Below are 24,141 nucleotides of genomic sequence, written 5' to 3' on the forward strand. Positions count from 1 at the left end.
TAAACTGGAAGGAACACGTAGAAAATGTTGTGGGGAATGCTATCCAATGACTGCGTTTTATTGGCAGGACACTTAGAAGAAAATGTAACACATTTGCTTAAGAGACTACCTACACTACGCTTGTCCGTCCTCTTTTAGAATACAGTTGCGCCGTGTGGGGTCCTTGCCAGATAAGATTGACGGAGTACGTCGAGAAAATTCAAAGATGGGCCACACGTTTTGTATTATCGCGAAACAGGGGAGAGAGTGTCACTGAAATGACACAGGATTTGAGGTGGGCATCATTAATAGAAAAGCGTTTTTCGTTGCGGCAGAATCTTCTCACGAAATTTCAAGCACCAACTTTCTCCTCCGAATGCGAAAACATTTTGTTGACGCTAACCGGAAATCAGAGCTCGCCCAGAAAGATATAGGTGTTCGTTATTTCCGCGCGCTATATGAGATTGCAATAATAGAGAATTGTGAAGATGGTTCGATGAACCTTCTGCCAGGCACTTAAATGTGAAATAGAGGTAACTCCATATTTGCCTGTGCTCTACTTCCGATGCCTGAAGCTGCGCCTAAAGGAAGTCTAAAAAAACTACACATAATCAGCAAATCCGTGAAAATAACTCAGGAACAAAATAGACAGAAAGATTAAGAAATAAGAAAGAATAACTACGAGAGTTAAGAATTGAAAGAGAATGCGAATACAAAGGCAAAAAGTGAAAAAGTTTTCAAACGTATATTTGCATTCTACGGAGGGTTTGGAATGAAACAAAGTTAGGATCCTACAAGAAACTACTACGACTCATCGTCACATTCATCAATCAAACTTGAGTACGCCAACAGTGATTCCGATTGAGTCGAAGAAAGAGACTACACACATAGCAGTGAGGTTGGAAAGACCGAAACGTGTATCAACGTTCTCGATGCCAAGAGTGGGCTCATGCTCGGTGTACAGGATTAAATTATAGAGAAGCAAAGGAGAAATGATATATTTGTGACATTTGCGATAAATAATAATCATCAATAAATTGTCTTTCCTTTCTAAATCAAATATTCATTTCGTCATCTTACTCTTATTCCAGAGTCATCTTATCATCCCTAAAGGATAAAATGGCGATTGATTGTATCACTAACAGCAATAGGTCCCTCTGAAATGTTTTTAGTTTTTGGAAATGTTTGAAAGCTTAACTCTAAAGGGGATACATGAAGCAATATTTTTTTATCGTAAATAAACTATGTGACTTCAAAATAAAGGCCAACATACCCGACATTCTCCTACTTTAGACACATGCTGTTGTAATGTGTGAATGTTGTTGGAGGGAAGAGAATACGCCAATGGCGAGCGGGAGTGGGAGCGGTGGAGATATGTTAATGGGCCCATCGATCCCACTGTCACTCATCAAATGTCTGAATGTGTTAGGTACTGTAGTATGAGACGAAGAAAATGTGTCATGCATCACATGTGTTTTACTACAGTAAACTGGTCAGTCAGTTATACATCATTCCTGCTCGCACACTGGTAATAAGACGTACCAGATACCTTGCTTTCATTTTCATCCCAGGAAAGGCATCTGTCCACACTTTTCTGTAAAGGTAATTATTATCCCACTCTGGGCGAATCCTGCCTCGTCTGAAACTAAAGTACAGGTTATTAACAGTGGGTCCACGACACTATGCAGCAGTATAACAGGAGAATCCACTTTGGAATGCACAAGACCTTACCACCTCTCCTCGGGACACCGCCTTGACGAAGCACTGTCCATGCGGGTGGAGAGCTTGCTTATCCACGTGAAGCTGAGGGTAATGACGAAGGTAGATTACCTACTGCCGGAAGGGCCTCGGCTGATGGATCAGACTAAGGTGTCCTACAACGTCCCATCTTCGCTATCCACTCCTAGGCCTTACCTAATTCCCTTACGTAACACATGATGTGACCCGTGCTGAGGGGTGTGGGGAACATGGGAAGATGTGTTGCAAATGGAGCCTCAGGGATACTGAGCGATCTTCCTTACACCGCACTGGGTACTTGTGGCGTGGACCACGTAGATCCCCAACTTTCATGGGACTGAGATGGACACAACCAAAGAAAATAAATTAAAATAAACTGAGGGGCAAACTGAGACCTCAGACATCCGAACATCTGGGTCAGGAAGGCATTCCCACTAATGAATCACGGTCTAGATCTGAGTCATAAGTGGGAACTGTAACCAAGGAGTTGGACGAGTTCAACATTATAACCTTGTCTAGAGCCAATAGGAGGAAACTACTCAGGGAACAGAGACAAAAGGAAGGGAAACAATGGGTTCCTAAAGACAAGTGGAGGGAATTAAAAAGACTTGAACATAAGACCCCCAGGAAAAAACTGTCACATGTTGAAGGGGATATGGAGACCCCCACACTGTCGAAGGCAGGCAACAAGAGGATAAGGGAGGAATGGGACCCTTACCAGGTTGGATTAATAGAAGAGATAGACATGATCCAGCGAAAAGCAGCGCGATTCGTCATGGGGACATTTAGTCAGCGCGAGAGCGTTACGGAGATGCTGAACAAGCTCCAGTGGCGGACACTTCAAGAAAGGCGTTACGCAATACGGAGAGGTTTATTATCGAAATTACGAGAGAGCACATTCCGGGAAGAGATGGGCAACATATTACTACCGCCCACATATATCTCGCGTAATGATCACAACGAAAAGATCCGAGAAATTAGAGCAAATACGGAGACTTACAAGCAGTCGTTCTTCCCACGCACAATTCGTGAATGGAACAGGGAAGGGGGGATCAGATAGTGGTACAATAAGTACCCTCCGCCACACACTGTAAGGTGGCTCGCGGAGTATAGATGTAGATGTAGAATCTAAGACTCCCTCCTACCTGGTTCAAAATGGTTCAAATGGCTCTGAGCACTATGGGACTCAACTGCTGAGGTCATTAGTCCCCTAGAACTTAGAACTAGTTAAACCTAACTAACCTAAGGACATCACAAACATCTATGCTCGAGGCAGGATTCGAACCTGTGACCATAGCGGTCTTGCGGTTCCAGACTGTAGCGCCTTTAACTGCACGGCCACTTCGGCCGGCCTCCTACCCAGATAAGCGATCCCAGAAAAAACAGAAGAGAGAAATAGGCAAACAGACCTATAGTACTGCAGTCTCCATTTTTAAGATGGCAGTTATCCAGGAAGGCAATCCACTGGTAGCCATCACCTTGCAGGAGGAGAAGCTTGTACAGATGGCCTTCTTTGAATATACTGGGGGTGGGGGGTGGACACTGGTCCAGGACCCAACTTCAGGAGGGTCTATCCAAATCGTGGTGTTCTCATTTGTGTCTATGAGGGGGTGCACACAGTGTAATGGCTTACGGACAAGGTGTCCATGATATCCCTGCGGGAAGATGTGAAGCTGCTGGTCAAGAGGGCTTCTTAGGACAGCAAAAGTATCAATAGAGATACCAGAGATCCTTAAGGATTTCTCACCTAAGACTCTGATCGAGAAAATGGGGATCCAGAACCCAAAAGTCTCGACAGAAGACTGGAGAGTGATCATCCGGAAGGGTGTACAGGAAGTGCGAACCCTGGTGGTGGAGGTCAGAGAGAAGTCCCTGAGGGTCATGCGAGAGCAAGACCTGATATTGTGTCTCCATATCCCCTTCAGCATGAGACAGTGTTTAGGGTTTTCGCAGGTCACCTTCAGGGTTATGAAAGACCTCAAAGGCAATGACGGCAGCAAGACGGAGACTGGAGGTGCTGCATATTAATCTGCAGCACAGTAATGGGTCCCTCTGCTGCCTTGAGCCGCTGCCCGGGGAGGCTGGAAGTGGATATGGCCCTGATACAAGAACACATATAAAGGGGGTTATTGGGCCTCGGTGGCACTTGTGGTAAGCTGATTTACTTTAGGAATCTAAGAAACTCCAGATCATGTATCTATGTAAGAAATGGAACTTCTTTCATGCGGGCAATTTTTGGATTTCTTCTCTAGGGATCTAGTGACTATTACAATGCAGCAAACTGATGAAGATATCATGAGGGACATTGTTTTGGCCCCAGCATACCTTCCTTACAAAGACAGCTCTGCTCCTCCCTTGGAGGTGAGGAGACTGTTAGGAGCTTACCATCGGCAAGGTGACCAACTGTTGGTGGGATTTGACGCCAAAGCTCACAACCTAGTGTGGACAACAAGGACGCCAATAGTAGAGGTAAGTACCTTCTTGCACTTCCTTCAGCTAACAACCTGGAGGTCCTCAATAAGGGCAATGAACCTACATTCAGGGAAAACAGTAGGGAAGAAGTAATGGACATAGCTTTTGATTCCATAATGAAAGGCAGCTATGTCAAACATTGGCATGTGGGGTTAGAACCATCCTCATCAGTCACATGTACATTAAATTCAAGGTTGAAATTGGATTCAGACAGACCAAGACCTATAGGAATCCTAGGAAAACAGACTGGGAGACATATAGGAGGGACCTTAAGCTTAACAGGAATTAAAACCTTGATAAGAAATACAGTAGTGTTTGAGGAAGTAGCAGAGGCTGTTATCACTGCCACAGTGACCTCATATCAGAACAACTGCACAAGCACCAAGACATACGCAAATAGGAATTTGCCTTGGTGGAGTAATAACTTGGAAACGCAAATAAAACAGGTACGAAGACTGTTTAACCGTGCAAGATGTAAAGGGGAATGGGAAAAATATCATGAGGCCCTTGTCAACTACAACCTGTCAATTAGATCAGGAAATGAAGCATCGTGGAAGGCATTCTGTGAGGAAGTGGAAAGCACAGCTACTCAAGCTAGAATTCACAGAATCCTCACTAGAGTACCAACCAATCCAGGAGGTACATTAAAGGAAGGAGGATGGGGAATATACAAAGACAGCACATGAGATGCTGGAACTGCTCCTCAAAACCCACTTTCCTCAATATGCTCTGTTGCACAATGACCAGAATGTGATCCCTGAGATAAAATGTTTCTCAAGCACTCGAAGAGAGGACTGGGAATTGGCCAAGAAGTGTGGGGACTTCAATGAACTCCAGTGGGCGGTGTGAACATTCCAACCGTTGAAGTCACCTGGCCTATATGTAATCTTTCCAGCTCTCTTGCAACAGGAAAGACAGAGTCTCATAAATGTCCCATGCTGGTTATTCAGGCTTAGCCTAGCAGTAGGAATCATAACCAATGCTTGGAGGGAAGTGAAGGCTGTCTTCATTCCAAAACTAGGGAGAATTGATCATACCAAGGCCAAGGATCTAGGACCAAGCAGTCTGTCCTCCTTCATTCTCAAAACATAGGAAAAACTGGTTAATGTAAACGTTGGGGAGAGGAGGCTAGTTAAGGCCCCTCTAATTTCAAACCAACAGCCATATCAACCAGGTAAATCATGTGCGGCATCTCTCCATCAGCTCGTTGGGAGTTGGAATAGCCCTCTGCATCTTCCTGGATATCGAAGTGCCCTTCAGTAACACGACCTTCGATTCAATGATAAGGGCAGCAGAGGTGCATGACCTAGGGACCACTGTATGTAGGTGGACCAGGGCCATGCTTAGCGAAGGAAGATAGAGGATACCACGATGAATGGAATGATGGTAATTAGCACCACTAGAGTCGGCCAAGAAGGAGTAATTCTGTCCCCTTTACTGTGGAATCTAGTGGTGAACAAACTCATTGAGGAACTAGATTTCAGACAATGCTTTTGCCAAGGATATGCAGATGACCTTGTCATGGTAATACTTGGCAGATTTGCTGACACAGTTAGAAATATGGCACAAGGAGAATTGGACATTGTGCAAAACTCGTGCATTATACAGGATCTAAGGCTTAATCCTAAGAAGACTGTTGTGGTGCCATTCACAAAGACGCATATCCAACACTCAAGATGGAATCTGAAGCTCTTCAATGAAACTCTGCCTGTGAAGGGGATAGTGAAATATCTGGGGGTAACTTTAAATGAGAAACTAAAATGGACCTCTCACATTACGATCATCTGCTCCAAGGCGAAAAGTACTCTAGTGAGTACCAGAAGTGCTAGTGGTAAAAACTGTGGCTTAAGCCCCAGATATATGCACTGGATATACACCACAGTGGTTAGACATAGGGATTCCTACAGGGCCATAGTGTGGAGGAAGAAGGTAGAACAGTGGGTTGCAGCTAAGGAGCTTGCTAAGGTGGAGAGAGTGGCCAGCTTAGCCATAATAGGCGGAATTAATAGCACACCAACCGCTGGGATGGAAGCCATGCTGGACATGCCTCGACTACACCTTTGGGTCAAAATGGAGGCAGCAGCTGGGGCATACAGACTAAAAACTGGTAAAAACTGGCTCTCATCGGGATATCCATAATCACATACTAAGATAGTGAGTGAGGGAAATATACGAAAGGCTGGGGAAATCCGAGCCGACTCTGTAGTAACTCCCAACTGCTTCAACAAGCCTTACAATATAATAATTGGAAGCAAGGAGCAGTGGGAAAAACAGTTAGACACAGTAAAGGGGACATTGTTTGGTTCACTGAAGGGTCGAAATCAGACCAAGGCGTTGGGGCAGAGATGTATGGGGTTCAGCCTAGACCGAAGGGCGTCTTTTCTCTAGGAAAACTGGCCTCGGTATTCCAAGCTGAAATTACTGCAGTCAGGGTCTGTGTGGAGGAGAATATGCGTAGGTGCTACAACGACTGTAAAATCTACATCTATTCAGATAGTCAGGCGGCCGTGAAACACTGGCAGCTCCTGCAAGGAGATCTAAGATTGTTGCAGAATGCCACAGGGCTCTGGTAGAGCAATAGGGTAAACCTAGTGTGGGTCCCTGGCCACTCAGGGATCTGTGGCAATGAACAAGACGACAGATTGGCCAGGATGGATGCAACGACTCCATTTATCTGGCCGGATCCTGTCCTGACGATCACCAAGGCTGTGATCAAACTAGAACTACGGAACTGGCCTAGGAAACCGCATGTAGAATTCTGGACCAAGGTCCAGAAACAAAAACACTGTAAGATAATGATACCCAAGCCACGATTTAGAAGAAGCTGTGTTCAATCCTGGGACTGAACAGGAAAGAGATCAAACTCATGACTGGACTGATGACCAGCCACGGGAATTTCAAAAAAACACCTAAACACAATGGGTGTAATAGAAGAAAGCCGTTAATGTAGGATATGTGATGAGGGTGAAGAAACTGCATCACACCTAATCTTCAAATGTGTGGCACTGGAGAGCAAAAGACACAGAATCTTCGCGAAAACTAGACGTGTGGAAGTTGTGTCTAACAAAAATTTGGTAATGGGACTACTTGCACTATTTAAGGGCATTGGTTGACTTTACTAGATATACAGTGAACTATACCGCACAACGAACTCGGTCTCAGTGCGGGCAATGGCCCATTAGACGTAAGCTGTTTTAGCTTCCCTGTCAAAACGAAATCAAATTGGATCTGACCACTAATGAGTAATATCATCATTCTTATGAAAGACATTATTACTATTATCAGTAAGTCATCGCATTCATCAGTAACATCATTACCCACATCAATGACATAACTTGACAAGAACCATTCCTCTTCTGCCCCACATCCAGCCAATCGAAATCCAAGACAGCAGGTTTTCCCCCCTGCTGCTAGCGGTAAATTTTATAAAATTCAAGATAGCGGAACTAACCAGTTTTTTGTAGCCCCTAGCCTGTATTGCAATCACAGCCTAGTATTTTAGCTGTCATTAAAATCAAACAACCAGTCACAATGTAGCCCACAGCCACCTTCTCGACCATGCTCAAAACTATTATAATTTTTCCACCACGTTCAAAAATGCCCGAGTGAGCTGAATTATTTGTCCAAAAATTTATTTTGCAGTATTTCCACATCTAAAAATACTTCAGCAAAACAGACATACATACACAACCTCACAAAATTATTTAATCCCATTTGACTTACATAAATTTATATGAAAAATTGTGGTCTACTATGTTTTCATACCTGACTCAAAATTTTTTTATGGACTGTCTACCCCAGTGGTCGGTCAAATGCGGCCTGCTGGCCGCATGCGGCTCAAATGATGCATTCGTGCGGCCCGTGGTTCTCGCAGTGGTTTATCGTAACAAGGGAGATGGAAGAACATTTACGCTCGGGGCACGTTTACGTAGAGTAGTTTTTCGGGAAACATCTTGCAACAGCGCTACCGATGACGAAACATTAGCACTGCCATCTACTGAGGGCTCTCACAGACTCCACGGCATTAATTCAGTTAAGGTACTGGATCGAAGAACGTAAACCGTCTGGTCATATTAAGGTGACACCTGTCAACGGCGTTAACAACCACATTTTGCAGAATGGACTACTGTGAGACGTGCAGGAACGTAACAGCAGGAATTTCGAGCGATGCCTGTTCTACTGCCATGCCCACCTGCGCTATGAGTATGGTGGGCAGGGGAGTACGGAAACCTATTCCTGGCGCTCTTTGAACTATGGACGTACACTGCAAGCTGTGCAACACATTGAATCGTCCTGCTGCTAGATGTCATCGTATCGAGAAAAACCAAACTGCATCTCGTGGTGGACATGGTTCTCAAGGATAGATGCGTAGTTGTATTGGTCCACTGTACATTCCAAAACGACGCTATCACCAAGTGAGTGACGCGGAAATATTCAACAGACTGTGACGCTCTCTCCTACGGGCTGGACCCTTCAGACGACTGTGTTGCAGTGTGTTCGCTTTCAGACGTTTCACACCGTACAATCCAAAGGCCATCTGTCTGATGGAGGATAAAACGTGATTCATCTGGAAAGGCTGGCTGTTGTGGCCGAGCGGTTCTAGGCGTTTCAGTCCGGAACCACGCTGCTGCTACGGTCGCAGGTTCGAATCCTACCTCGGGCATGGATGAGTGTGATGTCCTTAGGGTAGTTAGGTTTCAGTAGTTCTAAGTCTAGGGGACTGATGACCTCAGATGTTAAGTCCCATAGTGTTCAGAGCCATCTGGAAAGGTCGCCTCCAGCTACTCAGTGGACGAGATGCTGCGGTATTAGCATGCTAATTCCCAGCTTCTTTGCCGATGAGAAGCAGCCAGAATGCGTGTATCATCCAGGCATCTGCAGCGTTGGACAATTACAGCAACGTTCTTCAAACATGGTGATGGGGTATGTTAATGGTTTATGCTGTTCTGTTGGTGCATGTTTGCGCACTATTTTACGTTGCCATCGTAAATGATACCACAGTAAAGGAAACTCTAGGGCAACAGCAGTTCGAAATGCTATCTAAAAAAAATTAAGACACTGGAGAATAAAGGGTAGAAAATGCTGAAAATTCTATTGGAACCCAATGTATCACAAGCAGAAAGAATTTTACGAGAACGTGATCTGAAAAGGATAAGAAATTGCTAAAATCAAGAACTAGGGAAAATATTGGTAGACGCACTTATGATGTGATCATTAGCGATCTGCCGGAGGGAAGGTTTCTACATGGCAACTCTCCGTGGCCTCATGTCTCCTGTCAGCCTTTTGTCCACGTTATGTCCACTTTCTTTTATGTCGTCTATTATTTTGCATCTCCCCCATCCGCTCAATCTCTATCAAAAACTAATCATTCCGAGGCGTCTCTTAGCAATTACTCCAGACTCAACAAAAGTCCTATCCAGTTCGTCTCCTTTTCTTTTGCAACCTGCAGCATTCTGATGAATAGGATGGAAATTGCTTTGTGTTTACTGTTTGAAGCAATACAACCAATTACAAGGAAATTAAGAACTGGTCCAGGACTTTAGATGTAAAGAAACCTCACGGTGATTTTGCCACGGGATAATTTTTTATGTGTATAAATTCCAGTCACGCACTGATGTTGAATAGGACTTTAATTAAGATTCGGCTATAATAAGCTAACATGTGGAAATACGCCAAAGAAATTACTGACATTAAAATTGTTGCGTTTTACTAATTTACTTGGTGTAAGAGCGTAATTTTGTTTACTGCAACAAAATATATTTTGAAAAGATTTGTAGTGTGCTTTGTTTACTCATTATTGGGTCTTATGATCCATGTAAACTTGAACTTCCGAAAAGACATCCTTGTAAATGTGGTCCAGTCCCCCTTACGCATGTAGCAACGAACAGATAGATTCAAAATCTTCATCTTACGTTAAGAGCTTCTTAAGAACGTAATTTCCCTGCTCAGTGACGAAAAACAATTCTTACATAGAGAATGATATTTTAAGACGTGCTTAATTGCAATACACGTTGGTGAATTTGGTCGTGAACTAATAAAAGCTTTCCAGCTACCTCAGGGGCAGAGGGTGAGTAGCGAGGTCATTGCTAGGTTCCATGATGCGAGTAAAGAAAATGTTTTCATTTGTCTTCCAGTGCTGAGAACTCACAGACATATGTGTCTCGTACCGATCAGCTACTGTGGTGTTCAATGCAAACAGGGGTAACACGGATTTGTATTTGCGCATTATACAGACAGTCATCATCAGCAGTGGCACATATTCGTAGTAACCAATATAATGTTAAATTAAAGCTACTGTAATATAACACAATGAGCAGAAGAAATATTTATCAAATATCTGTGCCGGTGTTTCATGTTACATAATACACTGACGGAAAAAATTGCAACACCAGAAAACAATTAACGCAGAGTAATGACATTTTGGGAATACATTTGTCTAAGTAACATACGAGGGCTATCCACAAAGTACATTACGTTTTGGAATTAAAAATAAATAAAGTATTGGAAATTTTTTTATTATATACCTTTTTTTATTATATACCTTCAACCACGTAATGACTGTCTTTTGGGACAGAAAAGGTGTGATGTTTGTGGATTTCCTGGAAAGAGGCACTACAATAAACTCTCAAAGGTATTGCCAAACTCTGCACAACCTCAGAAGAGCAATACAAAACAAGCGCAGGGGAAAGTTGGGCTCAAAGATCTTGGTGATTCACAACAACGCCCGGGCCCACACGGCAAATGCCACTCGTGAAGTTCTCATATCTTTTAAGTGGGAGTTGTTTCCTCATCCGCCGCACAGTCCCGACCAGCACCGAGCGGCTTCCACTTTTTCCCAGCAATGAAGAAGTTGTTGGCTATGCAGCACTTTGATGACGACGCACAGCTTCAAGAAGAGGTAACCACGAGGTTGAAGGCGCAGGCGGCCGAATTCTACGACGAAGGAATTTCCAAGCTCGTCCATCGCTACGATAAGTGCCTTAATTTAAATGGCAACTATGTAGAAAAGTTGTATTTAAGTGTGGCTTTCATCTGTATATAATAAAAGAAAATCCAATACTTTATTTATTTTTAATTCCAAAACGTAATGTACTTTGTGGATAGCCCTCGTATTATCGAAGTGATTAACATTGAAGATCACCGGTTAATGTAAGCGTGGGTTTAGCCATTGCAAATGTGAAATTCTGGTATATTAATAACAAGTGTAACCGCCAGGCGGTCAGATGCAAACATGCAGACGTGCATACATTATGCTGTATAGTTGCCACATGTCAGTTTGTGCGATATAGTTCCATGCCTGTTCACTTGGTTGGTCAATATAGGGGCAGTTAATACTGGTTGCAGATGACGCTGAAGTTGTCATCCGACGATGTCCAATGTGTGCTCCATTGGACTCAGATCTGTTGATCGTGCGGGCCAAGGCAATAAATCGGTAGTGTGGAGCATGTTAGGTTACAACAGCGGTATGTGGGCGAGCGTTAACCTGTCGGACCGCTTGTGATAACCACGAGAGTGCTCCTTCTCTCATACTACATAGCACCCCAGACCAAAAGTCCAGGTGTAAGTCCAGTATGTCTAACACATAGAGAGGATAGTTGCAGGCACACAACTGGTCTCCCTCTAACCAATGCAAGGCCATCAGTGGGACTATGGCTGAACCAGATTTCATCAGAAAACACTGCAGACTTACAGCCTGCTCTCCAATGAGCTCTCACTTAACACCACTGCTGTCGCAAATGACGGCGGTTTAGGGTCAGTGGGTTGCACGCTACAGGGCGTCTGGCTGGAAGCTGTCTTTGAAGCAACTGATTTGTAACTGTTAGGCCTGTCATTGGGGTACCAACTGCTGCTCAAATTGCTGCTGCAGATGCAATACAATGCACCAGAGCCGTAAGCAGAACACGATGGTACTCCTTCTCGGAATATCTGACTGTCTGGAAAATAGAAAATGAGCCCCTCCCTTCATCAAAGGCCTCCACAATTGGTGTATCATGTTCCTCAGCACTGTTAATGTGGGTATCATATGTCATATCTGGAAGTATCCCGAGAGGAAGTAGTCAAAGCAAGTGTGGTCTGACGAATTCGCTGGCCAATGTAATGGAGGTGTGCGGCCAGCATCACGGTCCAGAGTCGTAATTTCTAACTCCTTCATTGATTTTGATCGTTGTCGGTATTTACTTCTATACCTTGGTTTCTGTTGAACTACGCGTGAACATGATTTGTCGCCCTATTCATGTCCTTCCTGTGTTTTATGTTGTCACTACTGTACTAGGAAAGTGTTTCGACCATGAAATGCTACGTGATTTTCCATCGCCTAGGTGTACTCTGTTTCTCCCGAAAGTTGTACGTAAACGGTGAGGCAATGTCATGGAGAACAACCTTTGTTGCAGACAAAATATTCACTCATGCTTCCTGGCCACATTATGCATCTATTTGACTGGTTAGGCCCCATTAATGTGAGAGAGCATAGGCACTCCGTTGTACGTGAGTGCCTTGTGTGTTGTCTATAAGTCGGCCTCTGTGACCGAGCGGTTCTCGGCGCTTCAGTCCGGAACCACGCTACTGCTACGGTCGCACGTTCGGATCCTGGGCATGAATGTGTCTGGTGTCTTTAGGTTACTTAGGTTTAAGTAGTTCTAAGTCTGGGGGACCGATGACCTCAGATGTTAAGTCCCACAGTGCTCAGAGCCATTTGAACCGTTTGTAGTCTATAATCTACTCATCTGCAGTGTATGAAAGGGGAAGGCTTAATTAAAGATACTGATTTACATTTAAAATATCTGTCTCCACTTAGTCCGCAGCGCGTCGTCGTACGGTAGCGTTCTCGCTTCCCGCGCCCGGGTTCCCGGGTTCGATTCCCGGCGGGGTCAGGCATTTTCTCTGCCTCGTGATGACTGGGTGTTGTGTGATGTCCTTAGGTTGGTTAGGTTTAAGTAGTTCTAAGTTCTAGGGGATTGATGACCATAGATGTTAAGTCCCATAGTGCTCAGAGCCATTTGAACCATTTTTTGTCTCCACTTATAGACACACATTCTTAAGATCTTCTTGTTGAAAATGGTTCTATGAATTTACTAGTGTAGGTAGCGTGCAGCACTCCTGATTAGCAGGCCCACAAGTCGCAAAACTGGCGTTCAGCGGAAATACTTCCACCAGGCCGTTGAGCCACTCGGAAATATTACACTCAATGGGCTGTGAATTAACAATATTGCTTCGTAAAACCCTTTAATTAGATTTCCGAAGTATTACGTTTGATGATAGTGATTTGTGTTGCGTTTCACGGTCGAACATGTAATTTGTAATGTAGATACAAACGCTGATAAACAAGAATTTTTGAAGCCAAGATTGCTTGTTGAAATACTTTTATTCCCTGATGATCGGTTTTCACAGGGTCTAGCTGTCATCTACGGTTCATCTGTAAATAATATTCCTGTGCATGTATCACACAACCGTCATGAGAGCAGGTCTATTTATTAAAAAGAGGCGCCATCTTAGCTTATCAAGTACATAAAGCAGAGCTTCTGTTTTACGCACTGATGAGCCGGAACATTACGCCCACCTATCGCCGGTATGTCCACCCTCGGCACGGATAACCGAGGCGACGCGTAGTGGAATGGAAGCAATGATGCCTTTGTAGGGCGCCGCAGGGAGCTGGCACGACATCTGCACACATTTTTTTTTTTTTGGTCATCAGTCTTCTGACTGGTTTGATGTGGCCCGCCACGAATTCCTCTCCTGTGCTAACCTTTTCATCTCAAAGTAGCACTTACTGCCTACGTCCTCAGTTATTTCCTGGATGTATTTCGATCTCTGTTTTCCTCTACAGCTTTTTCCATCTACCAAAAAAAAAAAAAAAAAAAAATTGTTCAAATGGCTCTGAGCACTTTGGGACTTAACATCTGAGGTCATCATTCCCCTTGAACTTAGAACTACTTAAACCAAACTTACCTAAGAACATCACATACATCCATCCCCGAGGCAGGATTCAAACCTGAAACCGTAGCAGCAGCACGGTTCCGGACTAATGCGCCTAGAACCGCACGGCCACCGGGGCCGGCGCCGAGTCTCCGGGCCATCACAATCTGCCCTTGGTGAAACACTGACATATCGCGCACCTTCCCCATTATACACACGGACAGCATGCTCACTGATCCTACATGCACCTTGTGTGTGTCTGACCAACAGTCATTCCTAGCCTAGTGATGCTGGTATCGTCTGGACGTGCTTATATCGACAGTAGGTCGGTAGTCTTAATGTTTTGGCTGATGAGTGTAGATGGAGTGTGCTCTTCTCATTATGGTTGCCCGAATCATTCACAGTAATGTTATTTCCAGAACATCCGAAGATGACAACAAGATTCTGTCAAAACATGTCATTGAGGAAATAAAAATATTTCAACACGCAATCATGGGTGCAAAAATTCTTATTTGTCTAGTAATATCACATCGCACCCAGCAATATGTGCAACTTACAGTGTAGATGAAAACAGTCTGTATAAAAATGACATAGAGCTGGATCCTTTATATCATTCCTTCTGATTACATTTCTTGTTTATTACAGTTAGGCAGAAGAATTTTTATAGGAACTGGCAGGTACTGGTGGTGTGACACCAGTCCAGATACGAAACACTCCCGTTAGACAATGCTTCTGCTTTATTTAGTTACTAGCCTTGTGCCATCAGCTTCAACCAAATACATGTCCGACACACACATAGACCCCTCTCCTTCTCCCTCTCTTTTCCCACCACTTCATCCCTCTATCTGCCCTTCCAGCCACCTCTCTATCTGTCTATTTTCTCCTCCCCACTTTGTCTCCTCATCTTCTTCTCCCCCTCTCTTTGCCCGTTTCCTCCACCGTCTCTCTCTCTGATCATAAATTCCTCTCCCATCTCTCTGATATCATCCTGCCTCCTCTTGTTCCCTCTTTGCCTCCCATTCTTCCTTTCATCCTTTCCACCACTACACTTTTCACTTGTATCTCTGTCTCCTCCCCTCTATCAATTTCCTCATTTCCCTTATTATGTCCATTTGCTCATCTATCCACCTCAACCTGTCTCCAGCTATGTTAAATGGAATATATGGCCCCTGCAATACATTTCAGTAAAGCAGGCTGATACTGCTCCCACAATGCACCTGCCATACTGAGCAGACTACGCATCAGGCGACTGAAGGCCATTTATTTGCCCCTGACAAACAGACTGCCCTGCAAAGGAGGTTGATTTGAGAGGCCGATACTGGTCCTACACAACATGCTCTCATCCATGACGGCCTATACACCAGCAACCATAAAAACACGTTTTTTCTCATATCTCTAGTCCTATTTAAACTAGGCCTGCTGTTGCTGTGGCAAATTTGGTTGAAATCTGTCCAAGCGTTTGGGAGGAGAGCCAAGACGGATACTACTCTCACGACATGCTTTCAAGCTGGACAGGGGCTTAAAGACCATTTATTTGTCCCCGATATACATCATTGTACAGGTGCTGGATATCAGTTTGTGACATGGAGTTCCATGCATGTTGCACTTGGTTTTTCGATGTTGTTGTTGTTGTGGTCTTCTGTCCTGAGACTGGTTTGATGCAGCTCTCCACGCTACTCTATCCTGTGCAAGCATCTTCATCTCCCTGTACCTACTGCAGCCAACATCCTTCTGAATCTGCTTAATGTATTCATCTCTTGGTCTCCCTCTACGATTTTTACCCTCCACGCTGCCCTCCAATACTAAATTGGTGATCCCTCGATGTCTCGGAACTTGTCCTACCAACCGATCCCTTCTTCTAGTCAAGTTGTGCCACAAGCTCCTCTTCTCCCCAATTATATTCAATACCTCCCCATTAGTTATGTGATCTACCCATCTAATCTTCAGCATTCTTCTGTAGCACCACATTTCGAAAACTTCAATTCTCTTCTTGTCTAAACTATTTATCGTCCACGTTTCACTTCCATACATGGCTACACTCCATACAAAGACTTTCAGAAACGACTTCCTGACATTTATATCTATACTCGATGTTAACAAAGTTCTCTTCTTCAGAAACGCTTTCCTTGCCATTGCCAGTCTACATTTTATATCCTCTCTACTTCGACCATCATCAGTTACTTTGCTCCCCAAATAGCAAAACTCCTTTACTACTTTAAGTGTCTCATTTCCTAATCTAATTCCCTCAACATCACCCGACTTAATTCGACTACATTCCATTATCTTCGTTTTGCTTCTGTTGATGTTCATCTTATATCCTCCTTTCAAGACATTGTCCATTCCGTTCATCTGCTCTCCCAAGTCCTTTGCTGTCTCTGACAGAATTACAATGTCATCGGCGAACCTCAAAGTTTTTATTTCTTCTCCATGGATTTTAATACGTACTCCGAACTTTTCTTTTGTTTCCTTTATTGCTTGCTCAATATACAGATTGAATAACATCGGGGAGAGGCTACAACCCTGTCTCACGCCCTTCCCAACCACTGCTTCCCTTTCATGTCCCTCAACTACTATAACTGCCATCTGGTTTCTGTACAAATTGTAAATAGCCTTTCGCTCCCTGTATTTTACACCTGCCACCTTCAGAATTTTAAAGAGAGTATTCCAATCAACATAGTCAAAAGCTTTCTCTAAGCCTACAAATGCTAGAAACGTAGGTTTGCCTTTCCTTAATCTTTCTTCTAACAAAAGTCGTAGGGTCAGTATTGCCTCACGTGTTCCTACATTTCTACGGAATCCAAACTGATCTTCCCCGATGTCGGCTTCTATCAGTTTTTCCATTCATCTGTAAAGAATTCGCATTATTATTTTGCAGCTGTGACATATTAAACTGATAGTTCGGTGATTTTCACATCTGTCAACACCTGCTTTCTTTGGGATTGGAATTATTATATTCTTCTTGAAGTCTGAGGGTATTTCGCCTGTCTCATACATCTTGCTCACCAGATGGTAGTTTTTGTCAGGACTGGCTCTCTCAAGGCTGTCACTAGTTCTAAGGAATGTTGTCTGCTCAGGGGCCTTGTTTCGAGTCAGGTCTTGTTGTTCGATACATGGACGGTTAATGCTGTTCGTGGAGGATGATGTTTTTGTACGATAAACTCACAAATGTTCTCGAATGGAGACAGATCTGGTGAACGAGCAGGCAAAGGATGCCTGTCGACACCCTGTAGAGTACAGCGGTTTGTGGGCGAGAGTTTGGGAAACACCCCTAGGAATGCTGTTCATGACTGGCAGCACAACAGATCGAATCACCAGGCTGACCTTCAAATTTACAGCCAGGGTAAGAACTAGAGTGCTCCTGTTGTCATAAGAAATCGCATACCAGTCCATAACTCCAGGTGTAGGTCCAATGTGTCTAGCATGCAGACAAGTAGGGTGCAGGCACTCAATTGGTCTCCTTCTAACCAACACACGGCCAACACTGGTACCGAGGAAGATCCAGCTTTCAACGTAAAAACACGGCAGACCTCAGTCCTGCCCTCCAATGACTCCACCAAGTTGCAAAACGACGATAGTTTGGGGCCAGTGTGTTGCATGATACAGGGTGTCTGGCTTGGGGTTGTCCTTGATGTAACCGATTTGTATCAGCTCGTTTTAACACTGCCGTGCTAACTGCTGCTCAGATTATTGATGCAGATACAATACGATGCTCTGGAGCCATATGCTGAACACGATGGTCTTCCGCCTCGGTAGTGCCACGTGGCCATTGGAGCCCGTTCCTCTTACAACCGTACATCGCTGTAGCCACCGCTGCCAGAAATCATGAGTTGTGGCTACACACATAGGCCTGTTACACGACCACGTTCGAACCTAGTGATGTGTTGATAATTGTCTCTTTGCCACTTTAAAGCTGGCCGCTGTGGCCGAGCGGTTGTAAGAGCTTCAGTCCGGAGCTTCGCGCCCGCTACGGTCGCAGGTTCGAATCCTATCTCGGGCATGGAAGTTTAGTTAGGTTTAAGTAGTTCTAAGTTCTGGGGGACTGATGACCTCAGATGCTAAGTCCCATAGTGCTCAGAGCCATTTTGATTTGTCGCTTTAAAGGCTTTGTTAACTAACTTGGAGTGACCACGTCTAAACCTCAAAGGTAACTAACGCTCACGACAGTTAAAGGGTGAATTTAGAGGAAAAATTATTTTCATCCTCATAGTGGCGCAAATAGCAGCACTCTTAAACGCCTGGCGTGAGCCTGATCTGACATCATCTTTCAGATGTAGAAATACGCCTACCAGCTTTCATTTACATCACAGAAATTCCTTCTTGGAGTTGCGAGTTTTTCCGTCATTGTTTATATTTCACATCGATTATGCCTTGTTATCCTTTCTTGTTCAACTCGAAAGATCATTATGTTACACGCCCTGGTTCGTACATCAAATTGGTCGGCCAGAATCTGAATGCGTTTTACTTGATGTGGACCTAGAGAGACAGAAATTAGATCCCTTTTGCTTGCTAGGTGTCCAGGGATTGTACGGGTTGGTCCATTGATCGTGACCAGGCCAAATATCTCACGAAATAAGCGTCAAACGAAAAAACTACAGGGAACGAATCTTATCTAGCTTGAAGGGGGAAATCACATGGCGCTATGGTTGGCCCGTTAAATGGCGCTGCCATAGGTCAAACTGATATCAACTGCGTTTTTTTAAATAGGAACCCCCATTTTTATTACATATTGGTGTAGTACGTAAGTAAATACGAATGTTTTAGTTGCACCACTTATTTGGCTTGGTGATAGATGGCGCTGTAATAGTCACAAACATCTGGCTCACAGTTTTAGACGAACAGTTGGGAACAGGTAGGTTTTTTAAATTAAAATACAGAACATAGGTATGTTTGAACATTTTATTTCGGTTGTTCCAATGTGATACATATACCTTTGTGAACTTATCATTTCTGAGAACGGATACTGTTACAGCGTGATTACCTATGAATACGACATTAATGCAATAAATGCTCAAAACGATTCCCGTCAACCTGAATGCATTTGGCAATACGTGTGACGACATTCCTCTCACGAGCGAGTAGTTCATATTCCGTAATGATCGCACATTCATTGACAATGCACGGACGCATGTTGTCAGGTGTTGCCTGTGGATCACGATAGCAAATATCCTTCAACTTTTCCCACAGAAAGAAATCCGGGGACGTCACATCCGGTGAACGTGCGGGCCACGGTATGGTGCTTCGACGACCAATCCACCAGTCTTGAAATGTGCTATTCAATACTGCTTCAACCGCACGCGAGCCATGTGCCGGACATCCATCATGTTGGAAGTACATCGCCATTCTGTCATGCAGTGAAACATCTTGTAGTAATATCGGTAGACCATTACGTAGGAAGTCAGCATACATTGCACCATTTAGATTGCCATCGATAAAATGGGGGTCAATTATCCTTCCTCCCATAATGCCGCACCACACATTAACCCGCCAAGGTCGCTAATGTTTCACTTGTCGCAGCCATCGTGGATTTTCCGTTGCCCAATTGTGCATATTATGCCGGTTTACGTTACCGCTGTTAGTGCATGACGCTTCGTCGCTAAACAGAACGCGTGCAAAAAATCTGTCATCTTGTGCCCAGTGGCAGAACTGTACACGACGTTCAAAGTCGTCGCCACTCGATTCCTGGTGCAGAGAATTATGGTACGGGTGCAATCGATGTTGATGTAGCTTTCTCAACGCCGACGTTTTTGAGATTCCCGATTCTCGCGCAGTTTGTCTGCTACTGATGTGCGGATTAGCCGCGACCGCAGCTAAAACAGCTACTTGGGCATCATCAATAGTGTTGCAGGTTGTGGTTGACGTTTCACATGTGGCTGAACACTTCCTGTTTCCTTAAATAACGTAACCATCCGGCGAACGGTCCGGAGACTTGGATGATGTCGTCCAGGATACCGAGCAGCATACATAGCACACGCCCGTTGGGCAATTTCATCACAATAGCCATACATCAACACGATATCGACCTTCTCCGTAGTTGGTAAACGGTGCATTTTAACACGGGTAATGTATCATGAAGCAAATAGCGTCCGCACTGGCGGAATGTTACGTGATACCACGTACTGATACGTTTGTGACTATTACAGCGCCATCTATTACAAAGCGAAAAAAGTGGTCCAGCTAAACATTCATATTTCTGTACGTACTACACGAATATGTAATGAAAATGTGGGACCTAATTGAAAAAAAAAAAAAACGCAGTTGATACAGGTTTGACCTATGGCAGTGCCATCTGGCGGGCCAACCATAGCGGCATCTGGTTTCCCCCTTCAAGCTAGACGAGTTTTATTCTTCGTAGTTTTTTCGTTTGATGCATATTTCGTGAGACATTTGGCCCGGTCACTATCAATGGACCACCCTGTATTTGCTGCTAGTCGAACTGCTAATGTACCTGGTCGGATAACATTTCTAATTGTTTCAATTAATAGTATAACTACTGGTGACCTGTCAGGACGGCTTTCGTGGTGGCTGAGAATGTGCGTTACTCACGGCTGCCAGCACCGTGAGGTCGGCGCCTTCGGCGGCGCTGTTGGCCGCGACGGCGGTGCGGGCAGCCTGCACAAGCAGCGCGGCGTGCAGCGCGCACGCGCAGCCCCAGAGCGCGGCGGCCGGCGTGCTGGGACCCAGGCAGCGGCGGCAGCGCGACGTGCCGCGGGGGCGGTAGCCGCCGAAGCCGCGGCTCGAGTGGATGCTGGCCGCTGCCGACACGTGGGAGCAGCGTCAGGCATCAGAAAAGAACGCAGCGCGTCTCCGGAACATAGAGGAAGAATAGGCAGAAACTGCGGAAGCTCAGTTACACTTGATCAAGTCTCGTCTGCAAAGGTAACCTGCTGGCAGCAGGAGATGTCAGCTGCAGTCCACATGAGTCCGCGAAATTTGTTGAAAGCCCATTTACAAAACAGAAAGATTGTAATTATCCAAAGAGAATTAGGGAAGACAGCAGTTGAGATGCAAGGCACGTCTACACAGAGCATTTTTCTCGGGAACCATTCGTGCCAGAGAGCTACCTTCAATGCGCTGGCATCTACTGAGGTCTCTCACCAATTTCGCGGCACCAACTGAGTGAATACGGAACAAATATTTGTGTTTTTGTGGAATCTGAGTAAGTTTTGTTACTTATGGAACATCCGCTATTGGATTACAATAGCTAAATGTATAATGTTTGTTTACAGGAGTTTATTCTATTGTAAGAATCACATTTGTATAATTCGAAATCCTGAAACGTAGTAATGTAGTTTGGAGTCTGTTTTAAACATGGCGATCGGGGACGTTTACACAGTTCTGTTCGGGTACGTTTACTGACTCTTTAGCATTGCCATCTGCCTTACATCGTTCGGAAGCAAACTTCAAGACAAGAGTAGTACAAAACGCAATCTAAAAAATGAAAACATAAGACTAATGAACACAGAAACTGTTAAATATGCTATATGAACAGCAAGAATTAATTCTATGAGAGCAAGGACTCATATGCGTAAGAAATTGCTAAAAGTCAGAACAAGAAAACTATGGATTCACCTACATCTGATGTCATAATTAGTGGTTTTTTACATGGTATATCTGGATACTCTCCTGGTATCCTCTTTAGGTACACGTAATTTCCTCTTCCGTGTATGTCATCTATCATCCTGTATCTCCTCCTTCCTCTCAACCTCCTCTCACAAACTTGTCCTTCTAATGCACTTATTAGCAAGCACTCCCTTCTCAACGAACGTTCCACCCAGTTCTTGTTCACTTCTGTTATAACCTGCAGCAGTCTGATGAGGAGGATGAAAACTGCCTCTGCATTTTCTGCTTGAAACGGTACATCCTGTCAAAAAGTAATCAACAACGAGTCCAGATTTTTTATATGTAGAGCGGAGGCTCACGATGTATTTGTCATAGGAACCATATTATTTTTTGTGTACAAAAGTTCCAACTCAGACAGTGATGATTAAATGGTCTATAATTAACACTATAACTTCTGTTTATGCCATATTATGATAATAGGTGAAGTTCAGCAAAAAATTTGTTTACTATTAGTAAAATTTTTGTATTCTACCATGTCGATTGGTGTAAATAGGTCTGTAGTTTTCTAACGACAAAAAATATTTTCAGGTAAATGTAAGTCGTAATTCTGTAAACTTGTCCGTACTGGGGCACATTTATACTCTCGAATTCAGCTTATGCAAAATTATTTTGAACTCTGAAATGTCACTAAGTTAGAATTATATGTAGAACAAGATATATTTTAATAATAACGTCAAAAATTTAAAGAATTTTAAACCCAATAAAAGTAACCAAACAAATTTAAAAAATTCCAAAACCAAATACATGTGTATGTGCCTCGGTCTCCCAGTCATCTATTAGACACACACCTACGACAAGAGATAAACGGAAAGATGTTTGAAACTTCAGTGATAGAATGATGCAAGGATCGGGTAGGAGAGGGTTGCGGAAGAATACCAGGCGTGACCTAATCAAGGGAGTCATTGAAGCATTTGCAGAAAGCGAATTGGGGAACCCAAGGAAAACTGAAATCAGGATAACCATGAAGGGATCTGAACCACTGTTCAGTGCCAAACTGAAGTAGGAGAAGTACTGCTGTCAGTGGGAACGAGATACTACAGGGCGAACCCCACAACGTGGCCGTCGGCTGCGAGCATAGACAAACAGGAACTTAGACCGCCCGAGGAGAGAGGAGCGATGAGAGGTTGCAAGTCCCGCCTCTGCCTGTGGCAGGGCAGGCAACTCAGTGCTTCTGTGAAGGCACAGCTGGCATTACGTCGCAGGGATCGCCGATCATCTCTGTGTTCTGAAACTCGTGCTCGAACTCTGTGATGGACCAGCAACTCTTCAGTCGTTTCAGAACAAGAAAATGAAAGAAAAGAACCAGCAAAGCACAACACAAAGCCAAAGCAAAGAGGAGTACAAGAAGCATTTTTTAACAGGCACCACACATTTACTTGCCTGCGTTGTCACTGTGGCAGAAAAAGGGATGGAGGTGTCGTGTGCTGATTTCCACAGATATCTTACGCAACCATGGCCCAAAACATCCCCCGCCTTAAACTGCTAGGTCGGAGTGTCAGCATTAAAATGGCTGCCCTCTCTCGCCTAAATATCCAACTTTTTTACGTGATTTGTAAAATGAAATCTTGAAATGTATAAACGTGATGTGTGTGTGTGTGTGTGTCTGTGTGTGTGTGAGAGAGAGAGAGAGAAAGAGAGAGAGAGAGAGAGAGAGAGAGAGAGAGAGGGAGAGAGACGGACTCTAAATTGCCCCTAGTAGAGATTATACGAACCACAGATTAAATGAGGAATGTTCGCGATCAGCTTGCTCGGGGAGAGTTAATGTTCAGCAAATTTTGCAGGAAATAATTATGAAGTTTGTATGACTTTCTAAATATTAGAAACCAACAACACATAGCGCAGAATCTACCACTATAAGAGGCACACATGTAACATATTCTATTGAACATACAAAAATTGTAATTGCGTTTATAGTCTTTAACTTGGCAAATTATCTTATAATGTCTGGGCTAACAGAGCTGAATACCTTTAGCGGAAGAAAGACCTAAGGCTAACTGAGAGTGAAATACACTCATGAAATACGTGAGTGCAGTCACGAATACTGATGAAATAGGGAGTAAGACTGGAAAGTGTACTGTGCACTGACGATAACTTAGTGTGCCCCTGCAACAAATACGTAAAACATTTTCTGTTGTGTAGCAGTGGTAAGGAGTTTCGGAAACAGAAGTAACAACGTAGCAGTTTAGTGCGAATTGCGAAGGCTGGTTTTCAAAATTGAAGTGACAAGACGAGCACGATGCATTTGTTGGAGAACTGCTAAATATTTTGAACAGTCATGAAGATGATATCACACAGAAACCTAATCTTAAGCTTCCATTCAGTCACCAAGGAAATTATATATATTTTCAAGCTTTTATTGTCGAATTTCATTCTTAAGGCTTATTTAAATTAGCAAGTTGTTTAACAATATTAATAATTTTG

General features: G+C 43.9%; 1 protein-coding gene across 2 annotated transcripts in view; it reads right to left on the reverse strand.

The window, feature by feature from the left end:
• Positions 1-24,141, reverse strand: part of LOC126474198 (uncharacterized) — a 154,791-nt gene that overhangs the window by 18,469 nt on the left and 112,181 nt on the right. The window contains exon 5 of one of the 2 annotated variants that reach the window (XM_050101662.1): positions 20,644-20,852. The exons of the other annotated variant lie outside the window; for it this stretch is intronic. Coding sequence (XP_049957619.1) covers positions 20,644-20,852 — 209 coding nt within the window. The remainder of the gene's footprint in view (positions 1-20,643; positions 20,853-24,141) is intronic. 2 annotated transcript variants of the gene reach the window in all.

This window comes from Schistocerca serialis, chromosome 4 (genome assembly GCF_023864345.2).
Source record: "Schistocerca serialis cubense isolate TAMUIC-IGC-003099 chromosome 4, iqSchSeri2.2, whole genome shotgun sequence".
Classification (NCBI taxonomy): Eukaryota; Metazoa; Arthropoda; class Insecta; order Orthoptera; family Acrididae; genus Schistocerca; species Schistocerca serialis.